The 13083-nt window shown below is 47.2% G+C and overlaps 1 protein-coding gene across 4 annotated transcripts in view; it reads right to left on the bottom strand.

Moving 5' to 3' along the window:
* Positions 1-11624, bottom strand: part of FSTL4 (follistatin like 4) — a 199749-nt gene extending 188125 nt beyond the window's left edge. For all 4 annotated transcript variants that reach the window (XM_017834624.1, XM_017834626.1, XM_017834625.1 and 1 more), the window contains exons 1-2: positions 11571-11624; positions 6730-6865 (exon numbers count right to left, since the gene is read on the bottom strand). In XM_017834624.1, coding sequence (XP_017690113.1) covers positions 6730-6855 — 126 coding nt within the window. In that variant the 5' untranslated portion in view covers positions 6856-6865; positions 11571-11624. The remainder of the gene's footprint in view (positions 1-6729; positions 6866-11570) is intronic.
* Positions 11625-13083: the final 1459 nt, after the last annotated feature.

Below are 13083 nucleotides of genomic sequence, written 5' to 3'. Positions count from 1 at the left end.
AGTGCAGGCAGATAAATCAAAGTCAGTCCCTGCAGCTGGGCTCACACTGGGGCTCACAATAAATCAGCTGCCACCTCTGCACACCCCAGGGCTCCAGGGAGCTGCTCTCAGGCTCAGCCCAACTGCTGCACTACTTCTAAATATACAGTCCTGACTCACTTAGCAAATTAATAAAGAACTGTCTCTTCCTATTAATAGATTATCATGCCAGGGATTTTTTTTTCCTCCCTTCAGAGCATTCTCTTCCTTATCTCCAGTGAGGGGTCAAGCAAAGAGGGCAGATGTAGATGGGATATTGGGAAGAAACTCTTCCCTGGGAGGGGGGGAGGCCCTGGCACAGGTTGCCCAGAGAAGCTGTGGCTGCCCCTGTATCCCTGGAAGTGTCCAAGGCCAGGTTGGACGGGGCTTGGAGCAACCTGGGCTAGTGGAAGGTGTCCCTGCCCATGGCAGTGGAGTGGAATAAATGAATTTTAAGGTCCCTTCTAACCGAAACCATTCAATGAAATGACACCCAGCACAGGGCTGGTAAGACACTGCACATGGGCTGTAGCATCAGCAGAGGTTATGACTAACACACAGCTTAGCCTGACAATCAGGATTTTCTGTTTACAACCAAGAACACAGAACATTTTCAAAAACCTCACTAATCAGGCAGAGAATATCCACCTTTTTTTTTTTTTGATCAGGCACGTGGGGGAAAAAAAAAACCAGATCACGTGCTCCTGTTTTGAAAAAGCTTGCTACCAGCACAGACACTGGCAATTTAGATTTGTCCTGTCTGGTATAAACACGGAGAGAAGCTCTGATGTCTCACATCACACAGGATCATCTGCTCGGCCATAAGGCAGCTAATTGAGGTAATTGCTGCCTCTCTGATTTTGCTCACTGCTATTTCTGGACTTCAGATGAGAAACCCAGGTACAGCTCCATAAATTTCCACATTGTCATGGGGAAGCTCCTGGGATGGCTGTTTTTAGAAAGCCCAAATTTGCAGATGTAGCCTGGCTAATCTAAGGAACTGATAATTCCCCTGCTTGATGGTACAAAGTGCTTTAAGTAGAACTGTCTTCCTTTAAAAACTACTGCTGCAGCCTTTTATTTAAAGGGAGAATATGCTAAAAATTAGTCAATATTTAGTCTTTTAAGGTTAAATGGCTTCTGAACAGAATATCAGTGTGACCCTCTGCCACATCACAGCCAAGTTAAGACTGCCTTTGATTTCTTTTTTTATTTGCAACATGTTTTACTCTGCTTTTATTCTCTTCTTCAGAAACACACCAGCATTTCCCCATCTAGGTTTGATTTTTCACAGTTGCACCTTGACAATCCCTGATCCTGGGCCATAAACCAAAATTCTTCAAATTTTCTGCTATTATTCAAGTATGCAGTGCCTGCTTTGCCCCAAGTAGCACAGCATTCACATTTTTTAGTACTCTGAGCATAAGAGCATCCCATAAGATACAGCATTTATTAAATCCTCTGAGGACACAGAAGAAGGTAGGTGGGGTTTGGGGATGCAGAGAAAGGACCCCAACAAATATATATATAACAAACAGTCAGGAGACAGATACTATCAAAACATTCCACAGCACCTTGAACTGCAGATGCTCTGATAACCAGCACTCAGAGCTAAAGCTTCTCATCTCTACAGGGATAATATACTAGTTAAGATTTGGACTGCTCCACAAAAAAGCAATTACAGCTTGTTAGAGATAGCACTTCAATGCAGGTAACAGGGAGTGAATTATCACTACATACCACAGTGATACAAAAATAAACCTCACTCTTGTCTCCATGTACCTTCATTAATGCTTAAACAGGAGCAGGTTGGAGCCCATTACAGATTTAAGTTCAAATTTGATTCTTTCCTTTTTTTAATCCAAACTGAATGAAAAGCAGAAAGAACACTGACATGGCAAAGAACACACGACTACTACTAATAATTAAAATAAATACCAGGATATTAGATTTTCAACTGCATATAAAATTGATACACTGTGCCTGTCTTACTCCAAGCTCGTGCTCTGAAATTGTGTCTCTATTTGAATTAGAAGCAAAATCTTCTGATAAAAGTCTTTGCAATTTTGTACCTTGCTTTCCAAAACATTCCTTTCCTGGTCTGTTGGGTTAGGAAATATGACTTTGCTGGGGCAAGGAGCAAAAAATCATCCCTATGACTCCCTTGCTGCTCAGAATAGCCTGGCTGTGGTCTTCAGATGCAGCAGTAAGTGATGCAACATTGAAGAATCTGAATATAATGAGGAATTCCAGCAATAATTGATCCTCCAGCCAAGCACAGTGGAGGCTGTGAGTGGACTCCAGAGAGGTGCTTTATCCTGGCTAGGATGGCACTGAAGGGCTGCTCTGACCCAGCTGTTTGCAGGCAGAGGGAGGTTTGAGGTACATTTATCCTTGGAGGTTTTAAGCAGTTCAGGTGCCACAGAAACAGAACCACAGATTGTTTTGGTTTGGAAGGGACCTTAAAGATCATCCAGTGCCACCCCTGCCACACCTTCCACTAGACCAGAACTGCTCCCAAACCCTTCCAACCCAGCCTGGAATGCTTCCAGGGAGGGGGTGTCTACAGCTTTGGTCAAGTAATAACTACTGAACAAAACCCACGGGCAGCAACCCAGCCAATACCTGCCAGCATGGAGAAAGTTATGGTGCCTTGAAAAATGAGCAGGTTTGCTGGGTTTATGAGCATGAAAATAAGCATTGGTCTAACCACCCAGGATGCTCTGAGGTTGCTGATGTCATTTAAAGGCATAAAGCAAGACAAGGTATCAAACAGCAATGGGGAGGAACGATCAAGGTCCCTGCAGTCTCCTCAGGCTTCTTAAGGAGGAGGATGGGTGGCAAAAATAAATAAATAAACAAAAAAAAGGCACGGCATGAAAGCCAAATTAAAGCAATTAAGTATTTCTAGCAAACCACAGAGCTGTTATGGTTCTGTAGCCCTGAGCAGACCACAGGATGTCTGCCAGCCTTTGCTGGAGCTGCTTGGGAGCTTGGTGACATCCAAATATTTAACAATTCAGCACAAAACAACTACTCGTGTACCACAACACAGGATTATTCTCCACTTTCACGCTCTCAAGCTGGGATAATATTGCTCCAGCTCCCCACCAGCAGTGCCCCAGAAAACCTAACACACAATTTAGTTTCTGAGATGACTCCTGTTAGAGGAGCTCCCTGCAGCACATGGGAGATCTGGGCTGAGGAAGTCCTGCAGCACTGCTCTGCTCCCCGTGGGCTGGGAAAGGGAGATGGAAAACCTGTCCCAAGAACTATGGCAAAACCAGCTTGGCTTCAGCACACACAGGGAAGCAGCCCCTGCCAGAGAAAGCAGAGAATGGCAGAAGGAAAGCTGGCTGTCAAATTTCAATCTTGAATTAGATGCTTTTGCAAAATACCCCAGGAGGCTGAAAAAAAAAAAAAATCAATCTGAGCTACGAGTGTGGAGTTCCTTGAGAGACTGAGTGGACTAACACCCCTGGCTTTCCATCAGAGCCTCCTGGCCAAGTTCTCCTCCAAATCCAAACTCCAGGGTTATTTCAGATCCAGGTTGTTTGTCTTTTTTCTGCTCATGCTGGAAAGTCCCTTCGCTGCCACTGGCAACGACTCACAGAGCTGCATTTTATAAAACTCCTTTCTAGAAGGAAGAGGTGACCCCAGTCACACACCTGGTGTTCTGTGGGCAGCTCAAAGCCCTTCTAAGCCAGCACAGAGCTGCCCACGAATCGTGCTCACCCCTAACACATCCAGCTTGACCATGGAATCAGACTTGCTGAAGGCAGAGGCAAAAACTCGTCCAAAAATACCCCTCTGCAGTGGTGACCTCTATATATTTAAGTATTTTGGCATCTATTCCACTCAGTAGGATTGAGTCCTCTGATGGTTCAACCCTGAGAAGCTGCACCCAAGTCCATGTGCAATGCCCAGAAGCTTCAAGAGCTTCCCAGCACCCCCTGGAACCAGCCCATGGGAAGTTTCACAGTGTAAATGTGACAGAGTATTCTCCAAAATTAACACAAACCAGCCAACTTGCAAGTTTCCACTTCAAATCCTAATGCTGTCCTTTTTTCAATTAGGTTTTCTATTTTAGCTCATTCTACACCATTGGAATTTCATCCTGCATTCATGTATTTATTAACTACCTAATCAGGACTACAAATATTCCAGAAAACAATCCTCTTCTCAGGAACACCCCAAAAATTTGAGGGATGAAAGGCTGAGCACCAAGAAAAACACAGACCACTGCTGTGTTAGAGAGTTCATTTCTCATCAGAAGGACTGTAGAGTGTAGTCTTATTTTTCCTTTATAAATGCAAAGCACAACTGCAATAATTCTACCACAAGCCATGAAGAAATCAATTTAGCAATCTGAACATAAATTAAGCAACGTTTTTGATTCAGTCAACTTGTTCCTATGTAGATCAGAACAAGTATTAGTGAAGGTCAGTGACCCATACCCCAGTATTTGCTTTGATGAAGTTCACAGGAATTTTCCATCAGAGCACACTTCAAATTACTTGACCTGTAAATTAACCCTTTACTCGTTTCTAAAGCAATTTTAGTGAATTGCCAGGAGCATTTCTATTTGTGATTCAATGTTTTCAAATGCATGTTAATGGCTCTGCATATTAATCCAGTCATAAAATTTGGTGCCTAACGAACTTCTCATGGATGAGGAGCTCCAAACTGAACCAAGCCCAGCATCACTACAGAAGAATTTCAGGTGATTTTTGTTATTAAAAAGGTTTTATGGCTAAACTATTTTCTGCAAGAGAAAATATCTGCTGTTCTCTCTCAGGAGGTGTTTATCTCAGTCTCCCTGACCTACCAAAAGCTTTGCTCAGGGCTTTCAGATTCATCTTGGTGTTTGGTGCCATACTTTTATAAAGACTATTTCTTGTGGAAACAAGCTCTCTACACAGTTATTTTTTTCAAAAATCTGAATTATAACTCTCATCCCTTGAAGCTCTTTTAATTGCATTCTTTGTACATTGAAAATTTTAATAGTCACACTCGTTAAATTCTGAGCAAACCTGAGCAAATACATTTCTCACTGAGATTCTTCCACCTCAAGCAAGATCAAGTAATTGGTAAAATAACGTCATGGGTTTTAGGGAAAGATCAAATGAATTAGTGTCTTTCAAGTAATGTAATAGTTCTGTGATTTATGTTAAAGTAAATTATTTGAGTAATGAATTTAATTCTTCAGAGTAACTTTTTTCAAAAATCAAAACTAATATGCATTAGTGAAGAATGAGATTTTTTCAACTGCAAAAGCATGAAAAATACTTAATTATTTTTAATAAAAAGGCAAAAGTGACCTGAGACTCTACAGGAACATGGTTAACAGAGTACCAGTGTATCACCTGAGCCTCCACAGCAGCAAAATAACAGTGGGGGTGTGGAGGGGAACTGTTTTTCTTCACTTTTACAGACCAGAGGATGGATAACTCCAGAAAAAAAGGACACCTGAGACAGAACTCAGAACCTGCAACAGCACTGAAATGACTTTTGAGTCCTGTTAAGCAGCAAAGAGTAACTTTTTAATTGGCTTAAACTATAATGCAGACACTTGTGGGTGTTTGTAGATGGGATGTGACTGGGAGAAATGGGATTCTCCAGCTAGAACCAGATCCTGAGGCTTAAAGAGATCCAATTGCAACATGAATCCATCAAGGTCTTATCATTAGCCTGGCACTGACTGATGTGTCTGCCAGGACAGAAGTGTTGGAGGCACTGGCAATTAAAAAATAGCCAAGGCTCCCTTTCCTGGCCTCCCCCACCACCTCCCACTTCCAGAGCCACCACTTAGCCAACACATGATCATCAGGAACTAATTAAATAACTAAAATTGTTTCAGCATTCAGCACTGACTGCTCAAGAAAGCCACAGCTGTAGATTTTTACGGTTTTATTCACAAGTCTCAGCCTCGGACATGTGAAAATATGAGCCTAAATATTTCAGCAGGCAGCACCGAGCCCTGGGGCAGAGCCACCAGCCCTGCTGGGACAGCCTGCACCCAACCCCTGCCACACCAGGGACCTGCTCCATCCCAGCACGGCAGCCAGAGCCAACACTGGCACCTCCAGCACTGAAAACACCTTCAGCTGCTCCTCCATGAGCCTGGGACTGAACACTGGGAAGGGCATCACTGCCCTGCCCTCCTGCACAGGGCTCCCCCCAGCCCAAGGAGACAGGCACTGGGGTGGAGGAACATCACCCCTGGCTACAGCCACTGTCCCTGGGGCCTTTTCTATGGCTTTGTGCTTCACAGGAGTTTCACATCACAAAGTCAGGAGGGAAACGCTCCCGGGAAGTCACTTTGCTGATTCTCTCAGAGCTATCTGTGTCTCAGTTTTCCTTTTTTTTAAGCAGCAAAAGAGCTTTTTATCAGGTTTGACCTAAAGGTCCAGTGACCCAAGTAAAGAACCAGGACAAAGCTTGCTTATTAAATTTAGTTTCATTAGCCCCAGCAGCCCCAGGACAGAGCACCTCCACAACAGCCAGATGCCCAATTTCCCTCCCAGATGATGTCAGTATATCCAGTAAGTCTAAAACCTTCTGCTTCACTGACCTCCTCAGCAGGTGTTTAATACAAATATACATGAATAAGCCCACACTTGTTTTTTGTTTTCAGCATGGAGAGCCTCAACTCAGCCCCAAAATAGAAAGGCAAGAGCTGGAGCTGCAGCAGCAGCTGGTGTACGGTACCTCTTGGTGCCACCTCCCCGCGTCCGAGAACAGCCTCCTGCTCCTGTCCACGTCCATCCATCCCCTCGTGACCAGAGGGAAAACCCCGAGCAACACAAGAGAGCACCAAAAGCTTCTTGATGGCATCGTTTCAAGTCTGTTGAAAACAAGAGAACATTCATGGGACAACCATCTCACAGCCAAACCCAGCTCGGGCTCAGTAACACGGCAGAAGCTGCAGCTGACGGTGTCCATCCACACTTGGGCAGTGCCCATGGAGCACTACAGTCCCACCCCACAGCAGTTTTACCCCAAAACTGTCCTCCTCAGGACATGCTGTTCCCACACAGCTCCTGCAGAACCAGAGTCCTGGGATTTCTGTAACTACTGTGGCCAAAAGCAAACCACACCAAAGCACAATATTATGGTACCGTAGAGGCCAAAGGGTGACTTTTCTTCCTTCTCCAGAGCCCCCAGCAGCACAGGGTCATTCACAGTCAGGGACTCACACCTGTACCCTCAGCAGATCTTCAGGAAAACCCCAGACATCCATTTTGCTTCTCTGACCACTGGAGGTTCCCAGCAATGTGACAGAAATGTCACTATATCACTATTCCCCTCTGATTCAGAGGGTGATGCTGCCTCGAGCAGATAGAGCCACTGCCACCCCCCTTGGCTACAGTCAGGTGTGACAGCTGACACCCAGCACACAGGGACACTCATTCTTCCTCCAGAGGGTCACCAAACCCACCCAAACTTGAAAGACACAAATCAAATGACAAATAAATCCTGCCTGAAAAGAGCTGACATGTTTCTCCAGTCATGATGGAGGTGAGTCCCAACTGGGGCTGTGACTTCTCTGCTCATTTGCTTCTGTCCCAGGCAGAGCCATTTCCAAGCCCTGCCACTCATCCCACTCAGGAGCAGCACCTTCTCCCTGGCAGTGCCCCACCACAGCCCCACATCAACTGCAGGGAACTGGGAAGAGTCAAGCCCGGGTTTCCACCACGTCTGCATCCACTCTGAGCAGTGGTCCTTGCCTTGGGCAGGTTTTTTAATGAATTTGGAAGCAAAGCCAATGCAATTACTCCAAGTGGTGTCAGATGGAACTATGGTGTTCCACGCATCCCAGCCCTGCACTGGTGCCCTGCAAGCTAAGCCAGGAGCTGTGCTCCCTCTCAACTTTTCGGGGACAAGAACGCGAGGTTGTGTCTTTTACTTTCTACCATTAAAATACCAAAGGAGTCCTGGAGCCCTTTCCATGGTGGCTGAGGGAAGTTGTGACCTTTCCCAACAGCTGTGGAGGATGCAAACACAGACCCCTTAATGAAGCATAATGACACTTAATGAAGCAGGCAATGGCATTTCTACAGGATGCAGGGCCAGGCTGCTGCCTGGGCTGAGCACACACCCCAACATTACCTGCTAATGGCAAAATTAAGCCGAGCTGAATTAACTCACCATGACATACCTTGTCTTGACAGGACTCATTTTACAGTGTTCTCCTGCCGTGTGTTTGCTGCAGGGTATATCCAAGCCTCCTAATTTTGGAGCCATGACCATTTAGAGCGGCAGCGACTCAGTGTCAGCTATTTTGTTTGCCCAAAGACACCCCATCACTAGAGGGAGCACAGCCCACAGCACCTGCAGAGCTCAGGCAGTGCCTTTCCTCGGCACTCATGTAAACACCCTGAATGGGGAGCATTCAGGAAGAAATCAAAATTTATTAGGCTTTCTAAATTCCAATTAGAAAGCTCCAATGTAACGCCACCGGGGCTACAAATAAATGTTTAATAAACCAAAGTCACTCTATCAATAAGCGACAAGCACATTGTTACATTATGAATTGCTCTAGCACAGCAATACTGTTTCTCACATGTTTTTTGGGGTGGTTGTTTTTTTTTTTTTCTTTTATAGAGGTATTTTGTATGCTCAGTCGATACCATCAGAGCAAATACTACTTCAGAGTTCTAGAGACCTCTGACTCATATCCTGCTTGAAATTACAGTCCTGGAGCAAAACAGGGCACTCAGGAGTTTAATGTATATTTAGTAAATAACTAACAGCCAGAAAACATGAAGGTGCTTGGATTAGGATCTGTGACACTGATGAAATGAAAGGGCAGCCCCCACCTGCTAGAAACTCTGGTGGTTTTATAAATAGAATTTGTAGAACATCTTTCTCTAGTCAGCTTAAAAATCACTTATTTTTATTGCATGCTGACTGACGGGACACTAATTGCTCTCACTCACAGTGAGAGAAGGACACGCTAATGTAATATACATTATATATCTTAATAGCCTCAACCAAGCAACAAATAGGCACCATAAATATCAAGTGAGGATTAACTCTGCAGTCACACAGCATTTTCATGTCACTTCACTCAGCACCCCCTCACCCTGAGCTGAGGGGAAGGCTCTGTGCAGAGCCCTGCACGGCTGCAGCTCACAATCCAGCTCCTGGATGGCAGGCTTAAGTTCCCTGAAGTCAACAGAAAATCTCCAAGTGATTGAATAGATACAGACCACCACTGTAAATTTTGCTACCAGTTTCTTTCCCTTGCCTGAGGGAGGCACAGATTTGCAAGATGTGAGCCTGCATGGACACCACTGCCCAGATAAATCAAAGCCTGTACAAGGGAGTTGCAGCTAAACCTGAGAAGACTCTCAAGAGCTGGGGGTGGAGGAGAGAGTCTCTAACACATCTGCTTTTACCACTGCATGTGAGCAGAGAGACATTTTAATCTGCTCCATAATGCAGGAATTCCTAATTTTAATGCTGTTACTAGAACTAAACCAGACTATATTGAAGTTGAGCATCACATTCACTTGTGACACATTTCCTTTGCTTCCAAAGCAATTTTGGCTCTTGTGATAAAGAAAATACTCTGCAAAGCCAAAAAGTTTACCTGAAGGTTGTGGTTTCTTTCTCTGAGCTAGAAGAGCCTCACAGCTCTCCTTGCAGCTGGCACTGCTCTAGCAAGAAACACTCCACAGGCACAGCAGCACCAGGCTATGAACTGTGATCTGAAGAAGCTCAAACACGAAGGCAACAATGGCACCAGTGACAGCAGAACACCCATCCAAGGCCAGGTGGGTTTGGACTGGCACCAACACAGAGGGAGAGCCTCAAATCACGAGCAAATGGGTGCAGGGTCTCCACTCAAAGGATAACAGTAAGCAGATACAAGCCAAAGACAAGCCCAGGTTTTAGGGGACAGGTTTTGGAGCTACTCAAGCATCAAAGGTCACCTTGAAAAAGGACAGGGACTGGGCACATTGAGTGGAGAACAGCACAAACTGCTCACAGCACTTCTGTGACATCCAACGTGAGCTGTCTGACAGCCAGATCGCTGCAGAGACCCCACAACTTTCTCCTCCATGACACAAAAGCTTTAAGAATTCAATTATGGTGGCTATAATAAGATTAAGGAATTTGCCAAAAGCAGTTATTGGTTTTGTTTTCAGGGCTACTTAAATTGTGGCCTATTTGAGAAATTAGTGGTTTGCAACAGCTTTCAATAATTTCCAACAAGTTTCACATTAGAAAGAAAGAGGTTAAACTTAATTATCTGAAGTTCTGAATTATCTGAGTTATCTGTTGCTATAGCAAAAAGAAAGTGTTTGGACATAACTGTTACCTCTATACAAATTGTCTCCATTAACACCAGATAACAATCTGGTCCTTAGTTCCTATCATCAACCTTCCCAATTGCTCCAGCCTTATCTAAACTGCATTTCTATGGCAGACAAAATAATTTTGACATCCATAATTTCTTGTTAAGTGCTACAAAATTTTATAACAAACGTGGACAGAGCCTTCCTCAATCTTCGTTCGCGAAGCCTAGCCACGATAATGATGGCTACAAAATTAAGGAGCAAATCCAATCTAAGGTAACCTTTCAGCAAGACACAGTGAAGCCAAATAATGATTTCGGTCAGCTGTCTGTAGTTAAATACTTAAAGTCTGGATGGGTTAAGAACTCATTGGAATCAGCTGTGATGTTTAAGTGCAAGCCCGATTTTTCATTTGAGCCAAAGCTACTTGAAAATATTTCATTTGATCCTGAAATTCCCCAGGACCTTCAGTGCTCCCAGCAGAAACCTAGGGAGCATCAATCCAGCAGGGATGCAGGACTAACAAAAAGCTCCTGAACCTCGCAGGGATTTAACCACGGGTTTCCAGGCTCGACATCCGAATACGTTTCAAACGCAGGTCTGCTCCGAGGTTACACCTGGAGAAGTCCCGTTCCACCCCTCCCGTGACCCTCCTCCGGGCACGCAGCGGCGCGTCTGCAGCATTTCGGGGGGTTTGGGGAAGCAGCCCCGGATGTCACAGCCGAGCAATCCCGCGGTTCCCAGCGCTCCATCCCCGCTCCATCCCCATTCCCGGCGGGTCTCGTCCCTCCCGGCCCCGCTCCAGCCCCGTCGGGCCGGGCCCGCATCGCCCCCCGGCGGACACGGGGGGAAGCGCGGGCCCCACGCGCGACCGCGGCGGGACGAGACGGGACCCCCGCCCGCGCCCCGCGGCCCCGCACACCGGCACGGGGGCACCGCGGGACACCCCGCCCACGGCAGGATGGACGCGGGACCCCCCGAGCGCGTCCCGGGGCCGAGGGAGCCCGCCCGTCCCCGCGCCCCGGCCGGCACCGAGCGCTCGGGGGTCCGCGGGGGCGGCGGCAGCGCGGGGCGGCACAGCCCCCCCAGCACCCGCGGGGACGGGGATGCGGGGATGCGTGGGGCTGTGCGGGAATGCGAGAGGATGCGCGGGGCTGTGCGGGGATGCGAGAGGATGCGCGGGGCTGTGCGGGGATGCGCGGGGGCACAGCGAGGACCCCGCGGGGCGCTCCCGGCAGCACTCACCTGGGCAGGGCGCGGAGCTGCAGAGGCGGTGCGGGGCCGTGCGGGGCCGGTGCGGGGCGGTGCGGACAGTGCGCGGCGCGGGCCGGGCCGGCCCTATTTGTGCTCTCCGGGCCGGAGCCGCCCTGACGTCAGCGCAGCATTTGCATGTTCCGCCCAATCCCGGCACCTGTGCGGGGCCCGGCACCGCCCCCGGGGGGGGCCGGGCCGGCGAGGACCCCCCCTCGGGGACAGCGGGGCCACAGGGACCCCCCTCGGGGACAGCGGGACGAGGGGGACCCGCGATGGAGCATCCCGCGATGGAGCATCCCGCGATGGAGCATCCCGCGGGTACCACAAACGCGGGGCCGTCGGTGGGTCAGGACCAGCCCGTGCGGGTGATGCTGCCGAGCCCCCCCGCTCCGCTGAGCTCGGGAGCGATGCCGCGGGCAGTGCGGGTGCCAGGCTGTCCCGAGCTGGGCGACACGGCACAACTGACCCCTCGCCATGTGCCCGTCAAACGGGGGGACACGCGGGACGCCGTGACCCGCCACAGCGCAGCACGGAGCTGGAGCTGCTCCTTCTATCCCCAGGTATCCGTGTTCGTACGGAAAGGCAAACGCTGAAATTCGTTCGTTCGCCTCGTCAACATCACATCTGGTTTCCAAAACAAACAAACAAACAAACAAAAGAAAGATCAATACAATAATTTCTCATTTATTTTTTTAAAAGGGCTGGATGTTTGCAGGAGCAGAAGGCAGGGCAGGGCTGCAGAACCAGAGGGGTTGGGGTGTTCATTCCAAAGGCTGCAAGGATGTTTAGGCAAAGGCAAAGGAATGCCCAGAGTTAACAACGGGACGGGAGCAGTCTAAAAGACCTGATAAAACTTGTCAATTTTTGTGTTTCTTCCTATAAAGAATCTTACAGCTGGATCCTGTGGAATTAAATTGGATTTGCCATTGTTTTCAGTGTGAAAAGGATAGGACCCCCCTGGTTCTGATGGTTAAAGAGACATGGGCTACTCTGGGAAACTGGGTCTGAGTTCAGGAGAAAATCTGCTTAATAAAAAATCATCCCACATAATTAGGCAAGCAGTTGCAGAAGAGGCTCTTTCATGTGTAACTTTGCGGGGTTTTACTCTTTACTTTCTATTTCTTTGCAGGAAATACCAAGTGATCAGACTGGTTGGTTTTCCAGAAGTTTTCACAACTTTAGTTCTGGCCTGTTAAAACCAACATCACTGAAATATTTTCAGTGTTTACAAATAAATGGAGTTTAGTCTACAAAACCGTGCACGAAGGCTTGTAGGGACTCTTGGGGTTTTGTAGTTTCCTTCTTTAGGAAGACCTGAAATTGCTGATTTAAGGTTTGGATTTAAAAAGAAATCATAAATGTAATAAAGAAAGGGAGTATCCTCCAGGAATTGTACCTGGGCAACATAACGAAGGTCTTTGCAGTGTCCTGAAAGAAATGAGTGTGTATTTCATAGGTGCCCCATAGGTTTAAGAGATCTGAGGTTTTAAAAAAATAACACTGA

The sequence above is a fragment of the Lepidothrix coronata genome, unplaced genomic scaffold, assembly GCF_001604755.1.
Source record: "Lepidothrix coronata isolate B3197 unplaced genomic scaffold, Lepidothrix_coronata-1.0 Scaffold236, whole genome shotgun sequence".
NCBI lineage: Eukaryota > Metazoa > Chordata > Aves > Passeriformes > Pipridae > Lepidothrix > Lepidothrix coronata.
This window is presented reverse-complemented; position numbering and strand designations above follow the sequence as displayed.